We start from the raw sequence: 23,526 nt of genomic DNA on the forward strand, positions 1-23,526 counted from the left end.
TGACAAAAGGCCATTTGCTGAAACAGATCTGAAATATTCCTCACATAGCCCTCTTCCAACAGCATATCGGGCATCAAGATATCTCAAATGAAAATGATGCAATGAGATGAAATGATGTACTCGTCGAGACGAACATTTTGATATGCTACACGCACGAATCGGAGCCACAGATGCAAAGTTATGCACTGATGAAGATAACAAAATATTAGGGTTTCGGGGAGAAAAGTCAACCGAGATATGAACTGGATCTGGATCTGGCCGGATTTGCACGTGGTTCGAGGTCTCGCCGGAGCTTCACCGGAACAGGGACGTAGCGGTGGCCGGAGTTGCGAGGGAGAGGAAGCCGAGGCGGAGGAGGCCGGCGGAGGAGCTCGTGCGGCGGCGGGGCGGAGCCGGCGACCGGCGGAGGCGAAGGGGCGGCGCGCGGGATGGCAGGGATGGGCGGCGCCGGCGACGAGGCTCGGAGGCGAAGGCGCGGCCTCTCCCTGGCGGCGGCTACGAGGAACCAGCGCGGCGCGGCGGCTCGGGCCACGGGGGCCGGCGACGGGCCTCGGCGGGCCGCGCGGGTGGGACGGCAGAGGAGGCGAAGTGGGGCGCAGGCTCGGACACGTATCGGCTCCCGATTGGACGCAGGCGGCGGCGGACATGTCCGGGCTGCGGGATTTTTAGTCCGGCGGCGCGAGGGGAAGAAGCTAGGGTTTGTACCGCGGATTTTTGGGAGGGGATCACATATATATAGGTAGAGGGAGCTAGGAGAGTCCAAATGAGGTGCAGTTTTCGGTCACGCGATCGTGATCGAACGACCGAGATGATGGAGGGGGTTTAGGTGGGTTTTGGGCCACTTTGGAGGGGTGTTGGGCTGCAACACACGAGGCCTTTTCGGTCCCTCGTTTAACCGTTGGAGTATCAAACGAAGTCCAAATGACACGAAACTTGACAGGCGGTCTACCGATAGTAAACCAAGGCCGCATGAAAAGTCTCGGTCCAATCCGAAAACGTTTAACACCCGCACACGAAAAGAGGTAGAAAGGGACACCGGATGACATAGGAGCGTCGGATTGCAAAACGGACAATGGGGAAAATGTTCGGATGCATGAGACGAACATGTATGCAAATGAGATGCACATGATGACATGATATGACATGCATGACACGCAAGCAATGACAAGGCAACAACAGCGAATTACTGGAGGACACCTGGCACATCGGTCTCGGGGCGTTACACTCCAGCCGCCCCTCACCTGTCTTCCTCGCGCCACTGCCGGCCAAGGCCGTACCGAGACGGATCTGGACAAGACGCCAGATCCGCAGCCATCGGAGCCACCAATGTGCCCGCGGCCACCACACAGCCGACCATTTATCAGTGGTAGTGATAATTGAGTTGTTGGAGTGTTGCATGTAGCAAGAAAAGTAAGTGTCGGTTCTTTTGGGGCTTAAGTATGGGCAACTTACAGGTATAATGTTGATAACTAGTCTGTCTTGTCATGCGGTGACACTGGTCGACATTCTTTTTTTTACCACGAAAGCCTCTGTAGATGTTGATTTTATGTATAGCACCAATGGTGGGTGTCAGGCTTCTCTTCAAGCATGAGAATCAACAACGTTGGAGTTGGGTGGTGGCCATGGTTTTGGAAATTACCGGTGATCCTGGCATAACATCACTTTAGTCCATTATAGTCAACAAGTTACTCATTTAAAAGCTAACTACATAAAAAAAGTTAGAACTCCAGTGGTTCAAATAAATGTTTTCTAGTTTAGTGGTAGTTTGAATTTCAGATGATGCATTTTTTCTTGTTTGTTTGAATTTCAAAGTATCTTTGAAAAGCATGTCTGTGTTCAGAACATTTCTTTTCAGATTTGTGAAGTCCTGATTTCTTTGGGTAAAAAAGAAAAGAAATCCAAACCTCGTGGCATTGGCGGGATCCATGGGATTGTTTTGTAAATTTCTATTTTTTGGTGTCCTATCTACAATGTTTTGAGGACAACTATCCTCCCTATCTCATATACTCCCTCCGTTCGTAAATATTTGTCTTTCTAGATATTTCAACAAGTGACTACATACAAAGCAAAATGAGTGAATCTACATTCTAAAATATGTCTACATGCATCCGTATGTGGTAATCCGTTTGAAATGTCTAGAAAGACAAATATTTCGGAACGGAGAGAGTATTTGTTTCTGCATGTAACATTGTTTGTTATCAATAAGATGCGTGATTACTCTAGTACATCCAAGTATGCATAAAAATAAGGGTTTTTATCAGTTCAATAAGATGCGTGATTACTCTAGTACATCCAAGTGTGCATAAAAATAAGGGTTTTTATCAGTTTTGCCACCGGTTGTCTAACGCTACTCAGTTTTGCCACTAAATGTTTTCACTAATAAAAAATGCCACTGTTTCGTTAGACACAAACTCAGAAATGCCATTTTTCATCGTTACCGTCTGGTCAATGCATGTTGACTGGTGGTAGATGATGAAACTACCCCTGTCCCATTTCTAAGGAGCGCATGAGAAAAAGAAAACAAAAATTAGGAGGATGGGGGATCGAAGCGGAGACCACAGGCTGCACATCTAGTGAGCTAACCAACTAACCCTCGGAAGCACTTAGTTTTGTTAGGAGATATATATTTCATATACAGATATCCAAACCTAACTAAACAGAACCCTTATCTAATCTTTTACCGATTTGTTCGTGGCAGTTTCCCCAGCCGGATCGGAACCAAATATCCCCAGCCACCGCCGCCGCCTGCCAAACTCCTCTCCTGGCACCGCCGGTCGCCGGGCTGCCCGCCCAGCTCCGGCGCGCCCCCACTCACCGCAGCTCCGGCGCCTCCCGCCGAGTGCCGCCACCCACCGCAGCTTCGGCTCTTCCTCCCGCCAGGCACCGCCACCGGAGGCAAGCAGCTCCGGCGCTTCTCCCGCCATACTCCGTAGCTCCTCCCAAGTCTTGAAGGGCAGTTGTTCCACGGCAATGGCGACGAACAGCACAACCGAAATAGAGGGTTGCCTCAGCCACAGGACGCCCAGCATGACATAGGCTCTGAAATTCCTGCATTGTGAGTGTACTAATTCTCAGTGTGCGTGTGTGGTTCATAACTTGTAGAGGTCGAAATTTGTACGTATAATATGTAGTAGCTGACTTTGCCTTACTGATAATCGCGTGCAATTTGGTACTTGTGTTCCTGATGGTCAGGATGGATGCGGATACTGCTTGTATGCTGATAGTTAGGATGGAAACAAGCCGTGAGAATAGCGATGGTCTCAAGCAATATGTTGGCGGCTTTGATTTTCATCTATTCGTAGAACCTAGTATCACACACAAAACATTGCTGCACAAACTGTGTGATACCTATCCATGGGGATGGCGTGATTACGTTGAGTTGAAGTACTACGACAGGGAGCATAATAAATGGGTTGTTGTTGTATGTGATGATGATGCAGCTTTGATGTTTGGAAAACATCAAGATTCAAAGAAAATATCTATGCAAATTGAGGTTCTTCAAAAATCCCAAACTCCTAGCACACCTAGCCATAATCCACCTACACAACCTTGTTACAGTGAGAGTCAACATACAGGGAGTCAGGCAGTTGATGTTGATACAGTCAACATACAGGGAGTCAGGCAGTCTAATAGTGTTGATGATGCTAATAGAGACATAACCGATGATGCTATACCTGATGATGCTATTCTCTCGGATAATGATGATGAGCGGCAGTATCCAGACTTAGTCAAGAAGTCTACCAAAGAAGATGATTCAGCAGATATGGAAGAGGAAGATAATCCTCCAGCATATGAATCCACTGACACTGAAGAGGAAGAAGAGAATAGAGACATGGGTTTAGTTGATGAAGAGGAAGAGGAGGAGGAGGACAGACCTGTTGTAGTATATAACAAGGAGAATCCATTATTTGCAGAAGGCTCGGTATTCCCCTTTTTGTTGGACTGCAAGAATGCACTTTCTACGTTTGCAATTAAACATGAATTTGACTATACAGTCGAAAAGAGTGATTCTAAGAGGCTGAGAGCAAGTTGTGCATATAAGAGGTGTAAGTGGAGAATTCATGGCTCTTATATGAGGAATAGCACAATATTTCAGGTATAACTTGCTAACATCTAATTGATTTGTTTATTGTACCCTTTATTTTGTGGAACTGGTAACTATACAAATGTGGCAAGTTTAACATACTAGCAACATACTAACTGATTTTGTTGTTTCCTACAGATCAAGGTGTGTCCTTTCTCTCATACATGCCCAACTAAGCTGAGAAGTGAGAAGTTCAAGCCGGCAAAGAGCAGGTGGGTTGCTGATGTTGTGCTGGAGTGGGTGAGAAAGAACCCAGATATTGGCCCTACTGCTCTTCAAGAGAAGATCCATGAGAAGTACCACTTCACGGTGCCATACATGCGTGTATCTCGTGGTAAGGACAAAGCAATGGATATGATTAGTGGAAAATGGGAAGATAGCTTCCATCGTCTCTATAGTTTCAAGGCTGAGGTGGAGAAGTGTTCTCCTGGTAGTGTAGTGGAAATAGACAAAGAAACTGTGCAGTACAAGATCAAAGGAAAAGTGAGGGAGAAGGAATGCTTTAGGAGGGTGTTTGTTTCATTCAAGGCATGTTGGCAAGGCTTTTTAAATGGATGTCGACCATACTTGGCCGTAGACTCAACTGCACTAAATGGGAGATTCAAAGGGCAACTAGCTTTTGCTTGTGCCATTGATGGCCGTAATTGGCTTTACCCAGTTGCATATGGGGTGCTAGAGACAGAATCATCTGAAAGTTGGGCTTGGTTTCTTCAAAATCTGCGTGGGCTTATTGGGCATCCTGAAGGACTAGTCATACACACTGACGCTTGCAAAGGTTTAGAGACAGCAGTAGAACAAGTGTGGCCTGGAGTGGAGCATAGGGAGTGTATGAGGCATCTTGCTGCAAATTTTCAAAAAAAATTCAAGGGCAAGGTCTATGATGATAATCTTTGGGCTGCAAGCTTAACTTTCAGCTCTAGAAAGCACAACTGGCATATGAAACAGATCCTTGCTAAGAAGAGTGTCCAAAAATATATGGCTGAACACCACACAAAGATATGGTATAGAAGCAAGTTCAATGAAATATGCAAGGTTGACTACGTCAATAACAACCTCGCAGAGTCATTTAATAGCAAAGTCAGAAAAGTTAAGTCTCTTCTTATTGTCGACATGTTGGACAAGATTAGGCAGATGATAATGGAGAAGTTTGATCTGCGGATGAGGATAGCATTAGAAAAATGGCTTGGCCATCTCATAATACCAAGTGTGATAAAGGCACTGCATGCCAAATCCAAAGGTAAATATCTTGTACTCTTTCAATTGATTAATTTCATAACAACTCAATTCAATAATTAATGTTTTGTGTTCTTTTCAGGGCTGAAGATGATGGTAATTAGACGCAGTGATGTTGAGGCAGAAATTACTGCAGTGGACAAAGAGAATAGGGAATGGAGGTACCCTGTTGACATCGCAAAGGAAACATGTAGCTGCAGGCAATGGCAGGTCAAGGGTTTGCCATGTATCCATGCCTTGTACTTTATTACTTCACTACGAGGTCCAGTATCAGAAATTGAACCATATGTACATGAGTTCTACTCCGTTGCAAAATTTAAGGCTGCGTATGCGGACAAGATACCTGCAATGGTAGGCAAGCAACAATGGGACATTGTTGACCCTGGCTTCAAACTACATGCTCCAGTGTTGAGGAGGCCAAAAGGCCGACCAAGGAAGACTAGAATTAGATCTAGTGCTGAAGGTGCTGGCGTGGGCGCTAGGAAAAGGAAGTGCAAGCGATGCGGAGGCTTTGGGCACATTGCCAGATTGTGCACAAATCCAGTTGACCCAGCATTTGGAGAAGATGAGGCTGACCTCCAAGCTAGGGAAGCCCCTTTTGTGGCAGGAGAAGGCGACCCTGAACTATCAATGGTTGCAAGTTCTGCTAGGTAACATCAAAAGAACATGTGCTTTTCTATATGTATTTTCAACATCTATTTTCATTCCTTTTTGCTACATGACTAACTTCTGTACAACTCAAAGAAAATTGTGAAGAAAACAAGTGTGAAGAAAACAAGTGCTAGGAAAAGGAAGGACATGCAAAATGAAGTTTGTACCACAACCGATGGACCTGCAAGTGGATTTGTTTCGTCTCCCATGCATATTCGGATTGCAAATGCGGAACTACTAGACAGTCCTGCTAAAAACACAAGAAACAAAAAGAAGCTACATATGTGAAGTTTGTGTGATCGTGACCTTTTGCTTGAGAACCTGGACATATTTCCTTTCAACCTTATGCATGTTTGAGAACTTGGACCTTTATATTTCGACCAACGAGTGGATGTTACTGAACCTTATTTATGTTTGTGAACCTGATTTGTGTGTGCTGAAAAAACAACAAGTTGATATTTCGAACCTTATTTATGTCTGTGAACCACTTTGTGTTTGTGTCGTTTTCAGAAAAATGGGCAGCAATCATGCTGAAATTTTCAGAGAAAATTAGAATACCATGTGATCGTGCTGTCATATGTGTTGTTTCTGTCAATTAGTACGTGACCGTCAAAAAAATTGGACATGGCGGTCTGCCTCATTTGTTTATGTCTACTGGTACCAGACAGATTCTTCCAGCCGGCCAGCCGCTCATGCAGATGTGTTGTCCATACTAACTTTCAAACCCAAGTCCAATTAGCTAGCAACAAGAAAATATACGAGACATTGCTGTGTTGGAATATTATTGCATATGAACATATAAGGGATATATCTGCTTCTACATTAGAACATCTCCTTAGCTTAGTTGGTTAGCTCGCGCGCTTGGTGCCCTGTGGTCTTGGGTTCAAATCCCCAGCCTCCCAAGTTTTGTTCTCTTTTTCTCATGCGCTCCTTACAAATGGGATAGGGGTAGTTTCGTCATCTAACTTCAGTCAACGTTTATTGACCAAACGGTAACGGTGAAAAATGGTCTTTTTGAGCTTGATCTAATAGAATAGTGGCATTTTTGAGTAGTGAAAATGTTTAGTGCCAAAACTGAGTAGCGTTAGACAGCCGGTGGCAAAACTGATAAAAACCCTAAAAATAAAAATAAAGCCATATAACATGTGTGTGATTGGCTTGAAGCTCGATCAAGTACAAATCTTAACCACACAAAATAAATATTGTTGACATCTCATACATTCTATGAGGATAATTGGTTCGATGGTAATATTTGGCATTGCCAATACTTGGCAAGCCAAAACATGGTTTATACAAGATATAATTTTCTCCTCCACAATGGAGAAATATGTCATGCAAGTACAAACATTCCATCTGAAACATACGCCAAAACTCGCTGACACTGACTACAGCTACAAATATTTGCAACACTGACTGACTACTACCAGCCTGCCCGGCGGCCATTGCCCATTTGCTACTCTGCTTCTGTCATGGCGCCTCCCCTGTTTTCTGGATGTAATTGGTGCCTGTTCATCTGAATCCTCTTCGGTTCATTCTGGCCTCCAAGTGCACTTGCGCGCGAGTAAAAAGCATGTGAACTTCGCTTCTTACTTGTGCAGGCCGAGGGACATCGTCGTGACGAGGAGGCACGTCAGCGACGTTGTGACGGCCGTCGTGCTCTTGCTGCCCGGCATCATCGCCGTGGCGGAGCTGATGCTGCCGCCGTAGTCCGGAGGCGACATGGACCCGTAGAGAGGAGGGGAGTTGTAGTAGCCGCCAGGACCAGGAGGGGAGTTGTAGGAGCCCCCGGGAGGGGATCCGAACATCGGGGCCACCGGGGTCACCGGATTCGTCGTGTTCAGGATGGATGCACCGGTGCTGCATGCATGCCAGTCGTCGCTCCGATCAGACAAAGAAAAGGGAAGACGGCGGCTTAGTTAGGAATTGATGGTTACCAACCTGGTGGATGGGTACTTGCAGGAGGTGGTGCTGGGATCGGTGCTGGTGAGGATGGCGGCGCCGGCGAAGTCGCAGCTGGTCTGGACGGGGTTCTTCGAAGATTTTTTTAGGTTTTGAGAGATCGAAAGCCAGGCGAAAGCGATCGTTGTGGCCGGCGCCGCCTCCGCAGCCTATCCTCCCGCTCGCTCCCTCCAGATCGAACTGCACCCCGATCCCAACCCTCCCGATCTCCTGAGCACCCGATCCCAACCCTTCCGCTCGCTCCCTGCCTCCGTACGAACACTACAGCCAGGTCCTCCAGATCGCTAACCCACGCTGCTCGGGGTGGGATGGAGACTCGCGGGCGCCGCCTAACGCTGGCGATCCGGCCTACCGTGCCCTCACCGGCGTCGTCCTACAAGCCAGGGGGTTCCAGTGGATCTCGGTTCTCATGCCTCGGCTCGGATTATGGATCTTCCGATGAGAAGGGCGGGCCGGCCGTTGGGATCAGGATGGCGATGGATGTGCTAGCTGATGATGAGATATCTACAGAGTGGACCCAAGTGGTTCGCCGGAGAAGGAAGACGGAGGCTGAGATCGTGCAGGAATTTTGGAAGGATGCCGGGTTTCCAACCCCGGCGTCGCGGTTCTGGGAGAGACAATCGTCCTCACCGTCGGAGACTACCTCAGGCCACGCAGGTATGGAGTTGATGTCTTGCAGGATTCAGATCGATGCCATGGAAGATGGGACGAAGGATCAGTCAAGGGATACACCACCAATTGGATCAACGACGACTACATCGCCACGCAGGAGAACTCCATCCTCGGCGTCTGGCTTGAGGGTGTCACGCGCTCCTCAGATGGGCGCATGGAGAGGCCCCCTGCCGCCGCGCCGGATCACGCCGCCGCCCGTGTTGGGCCAGTTCTTGGCTGCGGCCAAGCACGTGCCCGCAGTGGTTCGCGGTGGCTCTCCAGCGTTGGCTCTGTCGCCCAGATCGGCGGGATTGACGGAGACACGATCAACGCCTATTCAAAATGCTGCTGAGTCAACGGGTGGACCCATATTGCATAATTTTACATGGGCATATCTACATCGGCGTATGAAGGCCTTGTGGTCGGGCTACCCAATGGCGTCTCGGCCGCCAGTTTCGTCCAAGTCGACAGCGACCTCATCGTCAACGTCCCCCCTGCCAACGATGTCTTCAACTCCTGCTGCCGGCGTAGTCCGCTCCTTCGTGGCTGTTGCGGCGTCTCCGCCACGCCCAGTAGCGACCCCGCCCAGATCAGCGGGATTAACGGAGACGCGATCGGCGCCGATTCAAAATCCTGTTGAGTCAAGGGGTGGGACCACGTTGCATGATTTTACATGGGCTTATCTACGTCGGCGTATGAAGGTCTTGTGGTCGGACTATCCAATGGCGTCTCGGCCGTGAGAGGACACGAAGGATCGGTCACACATACATGCAACTGGACAGATGCCAACCATGCAGTACAAGCTGATGGGTAATACAAAGGACGTGCATGTCCAGCCTTCTCATATGCATGCACTACGTCCGGTGCCATTCCAGTCGACCGAGCAGCTGGGAAACACCCAGCCGTCCCACATGCATGCGCTCGGGCTGATGCCACTCCAGCCAACCGAGCACCTGGGCAGCACGCGGGTTGCACCCGCCCAGCCGACAAGCGTCCAGGTGGCGGACACGATAGTTGGTTTGGAAGGTCCGGTCCTGGGAGGCTGCGTCCCCGACCCGACCGTCCCTGTTCAGGAGCTGGTGGAGCCGTGCAGAGCCGCTTCATCATCAACAACGATGACCTCTTCTACACCGACCATTACGACACCAACATTCACGTCTTCGACGCTTGCTGTTGGAGATGGGATTTCTACACCACCATCATCCCCTCCGTCGGCAGCCACGCACTCGCAACAACCATCGCCCGAGGTAACGCCGGTCCCTAACACGCTTCTAACGGCGGCCTCGTCGCTAGAGCCGGCGGTTGAGACTCTCGGGGAGGGGGTTGCTACTTCACCATCATCCCCTCCTTCAGCAGTAGAGCCAGCGCCACGACCACAATTGGGGTTGACTCCTACACGCCGAAGTTGTCGGCATACGGTTGCCGAAGATGGTTCTATGGACACGTATGAGGACTCCTTAACCAAGGCTATGCGGCGTAAAGCAGCACACAACCTTGACAATCGAGGTATTATGTCGTCATCCAAATCCTTTTTAGCCTTTTCCAATACCACCATCATTTCTAAGTTGAATAATGTGGGTGTTAGTATTGGAAAGAATCAGAAGGAGATTTCTATTTCGACTAACGCTTTGAAACATTTGGAATATGATCGATTAAAAGTTACTCCACGTATTTCTAGCAAGTCTTATGTCTCCCGTACTGATGAGGAGGAGTTGCATGCCACATCAGATGGTCAGCTACTCTCTCATTTAGTAGGGGCGGTTTCGGACGTGGGTCTAGATGAACCCGGGCTTAGTTCATTGATTGAGCTTACATCATCCGGACGTAAATCAAAGACCGCACGTTCAAAAAAGATAGTAAGTCCCATAAGAGGGCAAAGTGTTCTAAATCTCCCATTGTTTCCTCATGAATGAAATGTTTTTTAATAGCAGAGGTCTTCGTGACTTGGCTAAACATTTATTCATTGCAGAATGTAATAGGGAATACAATTTTGATTTTTGGCTATCTCTGAAACGGGGAGACGTGATTTCTCAGTAAGTCTGCTTAACCGTCTTTCTGGCGGGATAGACTTTACTTGGGTTTCGCGACCGCCTAGAGGTCATTCTGGGGGCATTTTACTTGGCGTAAATACAGGAACTATGGATGTTTTGGCTAGTTCGAATGGTGAGTTTCACGTTAAACTCCATATTCGCAGCAAGGCCGACAACTTCACATGGACCCTCGTCGCCGTGTATGGGGCAGCCCAGGATGAGTTCAAGGCCGATTTTCTTCGTGAATTGGTTAATCTGGCGAAAGATAATCCCTATCCTATTCTTATAGGTGGGGATTTCAACTTGCTTCGATTTCCAAATGAGAAAAGCCGTGGTAGGTTCGATAATCATTGGCCTTTCCTTTTCAATGTTGTCATCGACAGTCTAGATTTGCGAGAGGTTTCTATGATTGGAAGACAATTCATGTGGGCGAACAGTTTTCCGAAACCGACATATGAGAAACTAGATCGTGTTTTAATGGATACCGACTGGGAATCAAAATTTCCTATGGTTTCTGTTCGTGCTCTACCTCGTATCGAGGCTATACCAGACCACGCACCCATTCTTCTAACTACTGGGTTGCCACGACCATAATATAGACGCAAGTTCAAGTTCGAACTTGGGTGGTTGCTTCAGGATGGCTTCCATGACATGGTCAAGGAGGTGTGCGAGAAACCAGTCGTCGGGCCTACCCCAATACACAGATGGAATAACAAAATGCGTGCATTACGTAAATTCCTTGGTGGTTGGGCCAGGCATACAGTGGGTATCCTCAAAAAGGAGAAGCTTCGTCTTTCATCTATCATTGATGAATTAGAAGCTTTAGCAGAGGTTAGACCTCTATCTGAGCATGAAATCGAACTCAAGAATCATTCGAATGCACAGATAGCTAATATGCTGCGTGAAGAGGAACTCAAATGGTACCAATATTCTAACTCTCAATTTATCCTGAAAGGTGATTCGAATACTAGATATTTCCATGGAGTCGCCAATGGCAGACACCGGAAGAAAATTATTCATTCCCTACAACAGGATGAGGGAGTGATTGAGGGGCATGAGCAACTTAAATCTTATATCACTAATTATTATAAAAATCTGTTCGGAGCCCAGAGGAAGGAAACTTCTCGATGGATGAGACCCGAACAGATGACATCCCTCAGGTCTCTGATGAGGAAAACAACCTTCTAACAGCCCCATACTCCGAGGAGGAAGTTAGAAAGGCGGTTTTCCTAATGGAGTATAACAAAGCCCCGGGTCCGGATGGTTTTCCCGCTGAGTTCTATCAGAAATTCTGGGAAGTCATCAAACCGGATCTCCTACTTTTGTTTACCGAGCTACATGCTGGCCAACTAGAATTGTTTCGCTTAAACTTCGGTGAGATTATTTTATTACCTAAGGTTAATGAGGCTGAAAGGATACAACAATATAGACCTATTTGCCTCCTTAATGTTAGTTTTAAAATATTCACGAAGGTTGCGACTATTAGGCTGAATTTCGTTGCTGAACATGTGGTTCGGCCTTCACAGACAGCTTTTATGCAAGGCAGACACATCCTAGATGGAGTTGTTATCCTTCATGAAACAGTCCATGAATTACACCGGAAAAAGTTAAATGGGGTGGTACTCAAAATAGACTTTGAAAAGGCTTATGACAAAGTCAAGTGGCATTTTCTTCAACAAACTCTCAGAATGAAAGGATTTTCTGCAGAGTGGCGCGCGATGATCCATAGCTTCGTTTCTGGAGGTAGTGTTGCCATTAAGGTCAATGATGACGTTGGACACTATTTCCAAACGAAGAAGGGATTGCGACAGGGTGACTCGATATCGCCCATGCTATTCAATATAGTGGCGGATATGCTAGTGGTCATGATTGAGCGTGCCAAGGTTGATGGCCAAATTGATGGGGTAGTAAATCATCTAGTTGATGGTGGTCTCTCTATACTTCAATATGCTGATGATACGATTCTCTTCATGGATCATGACCTCGAGAAAGCAAGAAATCTGAAACTGATTTTATCAGCATTCGAGCAACTCTCGGGTCTAAAGATCAATTTTCATAAAAGTGAATTGTTTTGCTTCGGCGAGGCTCAAGACGAGGCCCACCTGTACGCTGAACTGTTCGGATGCGGGTTGGGTCAGTTTCCGATCACATATTTGGGGATACCGATACATTATCGGAGACTCACAAATGCTGAATGGAAACACGTTGAGGAGAGACTGCAAAAAAGACTTAGCAGTTGGAAAGGTAAACTGCTGTCTCTGGGTGGAAGATTGGTCCTCATAAATTCAGTACTTAGTAATATGGTACTATATATGATTTCCTTCTTCCAGTTACCGAAAGGAGTTTTATATAGATTGGATTACTTCCGATCAAGATTTTTTTGGCAAGGAGATAGCGAGAGAAAGAAATATCGACTGGCTAAATGGAGTGTGGTTTGCCGTCCCAAAGACCAAGGCGGGTTGGGCATTCATGACCTTGAGGTTAAGAATAGGGCCCTCCTCGGCAAATGGTTGTTTAAATTAGTAACGGAAGATGGTGTATGGCAAACCCTCCTAAGGAGGAAATATGTGGGTTTCAAGGCGGTATCCCAAGTATATTGGAAGCCTGGGGATTCCCACTTTTGGGCAGGTCTAATGGCTACGAAGAAATATTTCTTCTGCTATGGATTCTTCTCGATTAAGGACGGCTCGGAAATTAGATTCTGGGAGAACAAGTGGCTAGGAAATGCCACACTCCGGGAACAATATCCAGCTCTATACAACATTGTGCGCCACAAAGGTGGTACTATCGCCACGGTAATGGAATCATTTTCGCCAAATGTGACGTTCAGAAGAGACTTAATTGGACCCAGACTCCATTCGTGGAATATCCTGCTCCAACGGTTGTCCACGGTGCAATTGTCACATGGGTCTGATGTATTCCGATGGAACCTCCATGGAAATGGACAATTCTCAGTGGATTCTATGTATAGAGTGTTAATCCAGTCCGATGTGCCAGTTGTTTATAATAAGAAGATCTGAAAGATGAAGATACCTCTTAAGAATAAAATCTTTGCATGGTATCTTCGTCGCGGAGTCATTCTTACTAAAGATAACCTTATTAAGAGGAATTGGCATAGAAGCCCGCAATGTGTATTTTGTCACCATGGGGAGACAATAAAACATTTATTCTTCCAATGCAAATTGACTCGTTCTATATGGTCAGTCATCCAAATAGCTTCTGGCTTGTATTCTCCCTGTAGTGTTGCTAATGTATTTGGCAACTGGTTACATGGGATTGACCACATGTTTAGAACTCTTCTCAGGGTGGGAGCGCTTGCCATTATTTGGTCGCTTTGGCTATGTAGAAATGATAAGGTTTTTAACGATAAAAGTACTTCTCTGTTGCAGGTTATCTATAGATGTACCGAGACTCTTCATTTATGGTCCTCTTTACAACGTGTGGAGAATCGAGACTTGTTTACGGAGGTGTGTACACGATTGGAGGCTACGGCGAGGGATACTTTTACCCAACATGGGTGACAGCATGATCTAAGGATTGGCCCCCCTCCACATTAGGCGTTATACAGACTCTACATGTTTCGTTGTAATTCGCCTCTTTATTTTTATTTTATGTGAGAGGATCTTATTTGGCTGTGTGCATCTTAGTTATGCAGAGGCCGGGTATAATTCTTAAATCCTTTAAGTAATAAAGCGGTCCTTTTCGAAAAAAAAGAGTTGAAGGCGTAGGAGGCGTGGTCGCGCACGGTGTCCGGGTCGGCGCAGCTCCCGCCGGGCTGGATGGGTGAGCAGTCCGCGCCCTGCCCGCACGCGTAGTCCAGCGCCGCCGCGCCCGCGCTCGGGCTCGCCACGCACCAACTCCCCGCGCCAGCCGCGGCCGCCGGATGCGCCAGCGTCGGCGCCACGGTCGCCTCCGGCATCGGCGTCGGGTTTGCCAGCGGCACGGTCGCCAGCGGCGTGGTCACGTCCAGCCCCGGCATGTCACACGCGCGCTCCAGTTTCACCGCGGCGGCCTGGAGCCACGACGCGGCGCCGTGCGCTCTCTGCTCGACGCCTCCCACTGCAGCGCGAACCAATCAATCAAACTGAAATCAGCATGAGTAGCTGCACGAAATTCTTGCTCAGATCTTTGTTATTACATCACTAAGCGAGCAAAAGCAGAGTTTTGTTGTAGAGTTCAACTACTCCCTCTCTCCCATAATATAAGAGCGTTTTTACACTAGTATAGTGTTAAAAACGCTTTTATATTATGGGACGAAGGGAGTAGATACGAGAGTGTGACGGACGCGTTGCTGCGGTTCTTCAGTCACGAGTTAAGTCTACTTTTTAAATTTCGGCTGCGATCTATTACTGTCGGTTAGCTCATTATTATCCTGCCGACCATGCTTAATCATCTCCCTAAAAATATATACGAAGGAAAATCCAAAAGCAGGTGTTGAATGTAAACTTCATCTCGGTATAATTCGGCTCAATTCTTGCATATTGCTTACCTGATGGAACATGAATAATAAATCTAGAGTAACAGCGGGATTAATTAGCTCTATGCATGATTCACACATGTTATCACGTAATGAAATGCATCGACGAATCAAGTTGTATGAGCCATCGGACTCTTAATGCAATTCAAAAGCGAGAATTAATGTCCTTGACTATATAACCTTGAAATTTTAGGAGCAGACTATATAATCTGCAGCAGACCCAACCATAATTAATGTCCTCTGAATCCTAGCGTATGTATTGTTGCATTTGGTCGTATTGTTTGTAGATTTTAAGATTGAGGCCACCGACCATAATTAATGTCCTCTAACACCAACAGAAGTTCCAACGGGATCTACGCCTTAAAAAATAAGGATTGTCTAGTTGACATTTGACTGTTTTTCAATTTGCCAATATTCAAATTTTGTAGCAAATGAACAGATGACACATGTATGTCCCAAAACCCTCCCATCAGCTACTTTATTTTCTGTATTTAAGCAAAAACGGGGCGGGCAAAACCCTGACCCGGTTTTCCAACAATCCAGCCGACCAAACCCTCGGTGGACCACAGCTAACAACTGGCTGCAACTTCCCTGCTTGCCATCAACTTGCTACGTATGAAAAAGGAAGGGAAACCCCTCTCCACCCCTCCTGCATAACAACATAAATCTCACGGAACACACAACACACATAAACAAAATTAGGGCTGGCGGCCATGGAAGAAGGGAAGGGAGAATAAGAAATTGCAGATCAAAGTCATGCCAGGAAGGCATCCATGGGAGAGGGGTGTGAACCTGGAGAAGAAGGTGTACCTGGAGAAGAGCAACTAAGGACGTACAACAGCCACACAATTTTGGGAATCCCAGGACGATCAACAGGTCAGGAACAAATATACTGCTACCCCCTTGTATTTCATTTCTTCACCAACTTCACCTCTCTTACAAGGAAATATCTGCCAAAATGAACATGTTGGCTGCCTACCTGATCAGAGAAACTAGATATCAGGATAAAAAACAACAACAATAGAGAAAACTTAATACTCTGCAAATAGTTGATCAATCGCAGTAGAAAAAACTTGCATAGATGAAGAAATTACACTGCAACAATACATTATGCCTAAAATGACAATAGACAGGCGAGTAGCAAGACCATGCCAACTTACACTAAAAAACTGGGTACTGCCTAAAATGGTAACAAACCTATAGTGTAACTGCCAATGAATTACAGTGAAAATTGTCAACTTACACTGAAACTACCTATGGAATAAACCGCAATACAACAATAATTACAATGTAAATCCCATAGCAATTATAGTAATTCACAGTGTTAAAGTGTACAGGGTAAAAATTCAAAACGAATTACAATGTAAAAATGCCAATGAATTACAGAGGGAAATGGAATGTAACACAATTTTTACATTAGTAGAAACTTTCCGAATTATACCGTAATTCATCGGCAGATGGGGAAATCCCCCTAGAGATTACAGTAATCACAGTGTAAATTCTTTGAACTGTACTAGAGATTACAGGAATTACACTGTAATTCCTTTGGACTATACATATGTTTGCTGTACTAACATTGACATTTCTTTCCAAAAATGCAGATGGGGAGCATGACAAGGACAATAACAGAAGACGAACTACTGTCAATGTCACAGGAAGATCATATCCTAAATGTAAGTACCACTAGATGTCAAAAACTTAGAAGAGAATGCTGAGTACATGAAAAACAAAATCTGACACACACAAAAACTCCAGGAATCATTTTCTTTTACTGTGCTCCTACAATCAGACATTATATACAAGGTAAGAAAAATATTCTTACGAAAACAGTACTACTTTTACAACTTCTTGGAAAAGAGATGGGTTTCATTTGTTGTGATAATACAACAAGAACTATATTTTATGAGCATGTTTCTTACAGGTACATTCAGCAAATGGAGGTGCATCAAGTAACAAAACTCATAACAGTAAGTGACAAAATTTTGGATAAACTATCATGATCTGACAAGAATAAGAGAGCTACCTACAGCTTTAGTACTATTCTGCAAACATTTGACGAAATGGAAACTGAAACTACACCAACCGAAGAAGGTGCAACAGAAGAAAGCCCCTGGCATGCAGACCTTTTTGGCGCCATGAATCTAGAACAGGTAAAAGACCAAAATTCAGTACAAATACACATACCATAGAAGTTGAAAACTAGTAAGAAATAAAATAGCAAATTGCTAATAATGCAGGTGGCTCAAGACGATGACCCTAGTTCAGCAGCAACAAGAGAAAACAGCAGTTGCCAGAACAATGAAGAAACAGAAATACTAGAATCAGAGCACTCACATGAACCAGATGGCAATGAATACCTTGACGAAGAAGACATTGAGAGATTCCTGCAAAATGAGCAAGAGGCTGCATCAAAGGGCAATCTAATGAACACTAGCAGCAACTTCAAGCCACACATAGGCATGCGGTTCAAAACAAAAGGAAGAAGGCCAGGAATATATCAATTTCTACTCCAAAGTTGTTGGATTCTCGGTGGCTACAGTAGCAGCATCAAGAACAACAAGCAAAAAAGGAACAATGAGGTGACAAGGATAACTATGAAGTGCAACAAGTGCGGCAAGACGAAGAAGTGTACAAAGATTGCATAGTCCTTATGAGAAAGACAACAGTCATTGCAAAGACATATTGTAAAGTGGTGATGGGCATGAGTGAAAAAGGAGGGACAAGTAGGGAAATCAGTAGACCGCTTCTGCCTCTACAACAAACAAAAAGGAAACAGATATCAAAGAGTGCACTCAACAAAGTAAATAATAAGATGAACAAGCTAATACTGAACAAGAGCATCATGGCAAGAGGAAAAGGACTAGCCACATTTCTTCTACCAGCAGATGATAACTTCCTCTTCAGTGATTTTACTTTCTAAAAAAACATAAAGCCGAAAGTCACCTCAACAAGAGAAAATAACCAACACATAAAACAGCAAATAACAAGAAAAAGAAAATAGATAACCAACTTGATTAACATAGAACTTGAAAAGAGCTTTGTCAAAGGCTCCTTCATCACCAGAAAGTTCCTAAAAAGGAAAAAGACAACAAGCAAAAATAAATAAACTGATTACATAAACTCAAAAAGAAAATATAACCAGAAAAAAATAACTACCGTATACATTGGATATGATCCATCTTCCGCAAAGTCATTAGGCACGAATGGTTCACGGATAGGATCTGCACTCTCAAAAGATGACACTAACGAAACATCCTGATGAGAGACTTTCCGAAGCTTTCCCATAAATCTAAACCGGAAAATTACAGAGCTAAAGCATGAACATTACACTACAAAAAATAGGTAAATATGGACATAATACACTGTAAATCTGGGCATACTAGACAATGATTCTAGTGCATAATGCACTGTAAATCTGAGCATATACATTGTAAAATACATGAGTAGTTGGGCTAAATTAATGTGTAACCGCTAGGACAAATTACACAGTGATTCCATGGCATGAATACACTGAAAAAACTTGCATATCTCAGCACACTGTAATCAGGATTTACACTGGAATCAGAAGGAAAATTACACAACGCTGATACGACAAATTACACTGTAATTGGATGATAAATTACACAGTAATTCTGATAGGAAAGTTACATTGTAATTCTGGCAGTATTTGGAAGTACTACACTGTAAATTACACAGTACTACTAGGACAGATTACACAGTAATTACAAATATGGGAGAATTATGAGAATTACACTGTAATATGGGAGTATAACACTGTAAATTACACAGTCATACTACTAGAACATATTACACAGTAACTACAAAAAAATATGGGAGAATTGCATTGTAAAATGGGAGTATTACACTGTGAAAGCGGGGACAGTAAGGTTCTGGAAACATATTACAGTAGTTATACACTGAAATGGGTAAGATCCACGGTAATTTTGAGTTACAATACAGAGAGATCCACTTACATGACTAACTAACCACATGTTGAAATCACTAGGATTGCAGAGTAAAATTAAACTGAAATTACACTGTGATTTACAGTGTATTTACATAGTTAGTACATTGATATTACAGTGCAAGTAACAAAGTAAATGCACTGATATTAGACTGTAAATACACTGATATTACAGAATAATTACATAGTTACAAGGTAAGTACACTGATAATAGACTACAAAATACACTAAAAATACAGATAAATGAAACTGAAATTCGACTAGAAATTTCAGTGGAAAACACCAGTCGGGGGGAGGGGGATTCCTGAAACACATTCAGACACACCTCAGCTGCCGGGGGGAGGGGGGAATCATGACCAGCCAACTACAACTATCATCTAACAGCAAGGGGACAGACATCACTGCAACTACCAGGCAAATCAACCGCTGCAACTACCAGTATGTGTACCTCCACCATCTACAACACAAAATAAAACAAAACTAAATCAAACCAACCACAAAGCTCCTAGAACCCACAACTACAAGCTCCTACACAACTACAGACCTAGAACCCGCAACTACAAGCTCCTACACAACTCAGGCGAGCAGAATGGAGTGGAGAAATTGGGCGGACTACGAAGGGCGGACTAGAACAACATGGCAGCACCTACCACAGATCCACGAACAACAGCAATCAGACGATCCACGAACCACGACCACGAAACTCACCTAGATCTGGAACTACAAGACGGGGAACGTGAGAGACAAGGGGAACCAACCTCGGCAGCCAGGGAACGAAGAGAAAAGGGAGGAGAGATCAAAATCCAACGATGGAATAGCTCAGAATCACCATGAATCGCCTCCTCTTCACCGCCGCTCGAGCTATTCCTCGCCTCCTATCCGCCGCCACTCGAGCTCTCTCCTCGGCCTTATCGAAACAGAATGACCAAACAAAAGGGGAACGACACCCACTCCAAAATTCAAACAATACAAAAACCAATAGGACGGGCACGGTTACGGGTTGAGACAAAGAAAAACCGAACCCGGTAAAAGAAAACAAACCGGATCAAACAGGGCACTAACACGAAGAAAAAAAGAAAACCAGCACGAATCTCCGCGCGAGAACGGACGGACACATATTTGAATGTTGACGAATTGAAAAACACTTGACTGTTAAATAGCAAACCCAAAAAATAAACAGCAAAATAATGCAGCCATGTAAGAAACATATATGCTATTGAACGATTTGCCATTCAGCTATTAGCCTATTATGGAGTATCGTGAAGCCCGATGCTTACATTTATTTCTTCACATTGCAGTATCATCCTACCTGCTCTTTCCTATATAGCTGAAAAGTAAAAAAGGCTGAAACTGACTGCGGCACACTACAAATCAAGGATATAAGTGAGGAGAAAATTTAAGGAGTAACACTTTATAGTTATGTATTATTTTGGATAGGAACACACACTAACACATTGATTTGGTGAAAAAAATATTGTACTCATGAAAATATCTGGATTAACCATGCCCAATCAGTTTGTAGAAGTCATCATTGTTATACCAAGGGTTCACCTATCCATAAGGATACATAAATATAAAATGTCAAAATGAAGTCCCCTCACGCGCCTCCATTTTACTTCCATACAAGAAAAGGGGATGTCCAGGTTGTGTGCTGGCAAAACTTTACCACTGAGCTCATCACTGAAATATCAAGTATATACACTTATACTTCCTCCGTTCCTAAATATTTGTCTTTTTAGATATTACAAATGGAGTACCTCATACGGATGTATATAGACATATTTTAGAGTGTAGATTCACTCATTTTGCTCTGTATGTAGTCACTTGTTCAAATCTCTAGAAAGACAAATATTTAGGAAAGGAGGGAGTACTTTCTAATGATATTATAAAAATGTTCTTTTAGTGAAGAATAATATCATAACTGGTCAAAAGGTAATCAATCATCTTTTGACACTATCATCTGGCATGTGAATTTTTCATCAAGAAAACAATACTAACCTAATCAGAGAGATGCCCTTGATAAATTATCTGGATTATTGGATCTCCACCAGCAAATAATCTTGGCCCACCGATTTCAAATTAAGAGCTAGAATGGAACTGCTTTCACTCATTATCAGGCATCAGCAACAAATAAGTCCTACAATTCTGCATGGATAATTCCTTGAGAATCAATGCTCGGTGGCCTCAGTCTTAAAATCTACTCATATAATTCATCAAATAAAGAATTATGTTAGTTAAAAAAATGCTCGGTGGCCTCAATCTTAAAATATCCTTGAGTATAAGCTAGATAATTCATCAAATAAAGAATTGGGCATCATATAAAATATGTTAGTTAAAAAATCAAGGAGAAAAGCAGGGTTAGAGATCTTGATTTCTTGAATTTGTTGAGGTAAAAGAGATGTAGGCAGAGGGGAAAATGCCCAAGAAACATCATGTGGTTGATTGACACTACCGATGTGTGTTGTCGTGTGGCCACAAGCACGGTAGCGGTGTTCGCCCTCCACAGCGACGAACAAATTTGATCCTTCATTAGTCTCCAAAAACAACAAAACAAGTAAGCATGTAGCTCTGAGATCAATACAAAATATGAAATGACTGATGCGTGTTGTCGTGTAGCAACAAGCAGGGTAGCGGTCTTTGCCCTCCACAACGACGAACAAATTTGATCCTTCATGATCTCTAGAAACAACCAACAAAGTGCTCTCTGAACCGTGCAATAAGGTCATCCATAACACGGCTCTCCCACTGGAGTTACCGTAGCCCTGTACAAAATAACATAGGCCCAACACTTTCAAGGAAAACCACAACACACACAAAGATCTGAATAAAAAGATCAGGATAGCTTCCTCTATGAACTGGCAATGCAGTCAGAACATAAAATAAAATTCTATTTCCCTAGTTAGACGATCTTCCTTTCCAGAAAGTGCAGGCACAACATACAAATAAAATTCTATTTACCCAGTTAAATGATCCTCCCTTCCAGAATCACGAACAAATTTGATCCTTCATTAGTCTCCAAAAACAACAAAACAAGTAAGCATATAGCTCTGAGATTAATACAAACTATGATACGACCGATGCGTGTTGTCGTGTAGCAACAAGCCGGGTAGCGGTCTTCGCCCTCCACAACGACAAACAAATTTGATCCTTCATCAGTCTCCAGAAACAACCAACAAAGTGTTCTCTGAACCGTGCAATGAGGTCACCCATAACACGGCTCTCCCACTGGAGTTACCTTAGCCCCATACAAAATAACATAGGCCCAACACTTTCAAGGAAAACCGCAACACACACAAAGATCTGAATAAAAAGATCAGGATAGCTTCCTCTACGAACTCGCAATGTAGTCAGAACATAAAATAAAATTCTATTTCCCTAGTTAGATGATCTTCCTTTCCAGAAAGTGCAGCCACAACATACAAATAAAATTATATTTACCCAGTTAAATGACCCTCCCTTTCAGAATCAATGTGATGATGCATACAAGCAATAGAAAGAGATTACCAGTTACTAACATGCTTTTATACACCTTTGACCAAAGCTAACAGGTTAGAACGACATAAGTAAGTAAAACAGTATAAAGAACAATAAGAATGTACCTAACTGAACGCTCCCAGAAGCGCACACATACCCACTTCACACATCTGCCACACACGGCCTAAAGCATAACCAACCCATATCTGCAATGCAATAACCATTAGTGCTCAGACCTTTCCTCACGCAAGCATGGCCATCCACATCCACAAATGACTGAACTAGCATAAGGGTAAAACTAAAAACTATTGCAATCAACACACAACCTGGATAACCCCTTTTTTTGCTTGTTTAGCAAAATAATTTCCTGGTCTAGAAGACCAGAACTATACCTCTAAACGTCAGTGAAGGCTGCTGTCAAAACTGAAGAGGACAAACACATTTATCTGAAGAATTAATCATCTATTTTTCAGTCATAAGAAGAAAAAATCGATACAATGAACACCCTCATATAGATAGAAAAACAGACTGACACATTAATTTGGCAAGAAAGAGTGTACACCCTGAAATTATCTGGATTAACCATGCCTAATCACTCCATATATACATCCGTGGCCGACACACGAGACGTATCGAAGCAAATGAAGCACATCTTCTACCTCATCAAACCGAAACTAAAAAAACACAGCATGAACGAATATTCTACGGTACGAACCTCACCCCCCCCCCCAAACAACTCTAATGATAAAGCACCCAAACTGCAACCCAATACATAGGTGAGACAACAAATCAAATCACCACCAACAAAAAAGAAAAGAAGAGGAAACTGATCCTGAACCGGGAACGAAGGAAGGCGACCTGGCTGATGCAAATCCCCCCGCCATGGAAATCAATCCACACCTCCACCCACCCAGCAGGTCATAGAAGCCGATGCGAAGGTGAAGACTCCGGCGACAGAAGCAGCTCACCCCCGCAGCCAGCAAGAACACGGTCGCCCATCCTC

General features: G+C 44.2%; 2 protein-coding genes across 2 annotated transcripts; one reads left to right on the plus strand and one right to left on the minus strand.

Moving 5' to 3' along the window:
• Positions 1 to 7,409: 7,409 nt before the first annotated feature.
• LOC123055361 (PLASMODESMATA CALLOSE-BINDING PROTEIN 2-like) lies at positions 7,410 to 15,001 on the minus strand. Its single transcript, XM_044479387.1, has 4 exons — positions 14,959 to 15,001; positions 14,303 to 14,667; positions 7,907 to 7,998; positions 7,410 to 7,825 (listed from the first exon to the last, which is right to left on the minus strand). The coding sequence occupies exons 1-4, from the start codon at positions 14,999 to 15,001 to the stop codon at positions 7,555 to 7,557; spliced, it is 771 nt and encodes a 256-aa protein (XP_044335322.1). The 3' UTR covers positions 7,410 to 7,554.
• Positions 9,332 to 14,409, plus strand: LOC123182399 (leucine-rich repeat extensin-like protein 5). The gene is made up of 2 exons (XM_044594947.1): positions 9,332 to 10,084; positions 13,998 to 14,409. The coding sequence occupies exons 1-2, from the start codon at positions 9,361 to 9,363 to the stop codon at positions 14,006 to 14,008; spliced, it is 735 nt and encodes a 244-aa protein (XP_044450882.1). The 5' UTR covers positions 9,332 to 9,360; the 3' UTR covers positions 14,009 to 14,409.
• Positions 15,002 to 23,526: the final 8,525 nt, after the last annotated feature.

Source organism: Triticum aestivum, chromosome 1A (assembly GCF_018294505.1).
Source record: "Triticum aestivum cultivar Chinese Spring chromosome 1A, IWGSC CS RefSeq v2.1, whole genome shotgun sequence".
NCBI classification, from domain to species: domain Eukaryota; kingdom Viridiplantae; phylum Streptophyta; class Magnoliopsida; order Poales; family Poaceae; genus Triticum; species Triticum aestivum.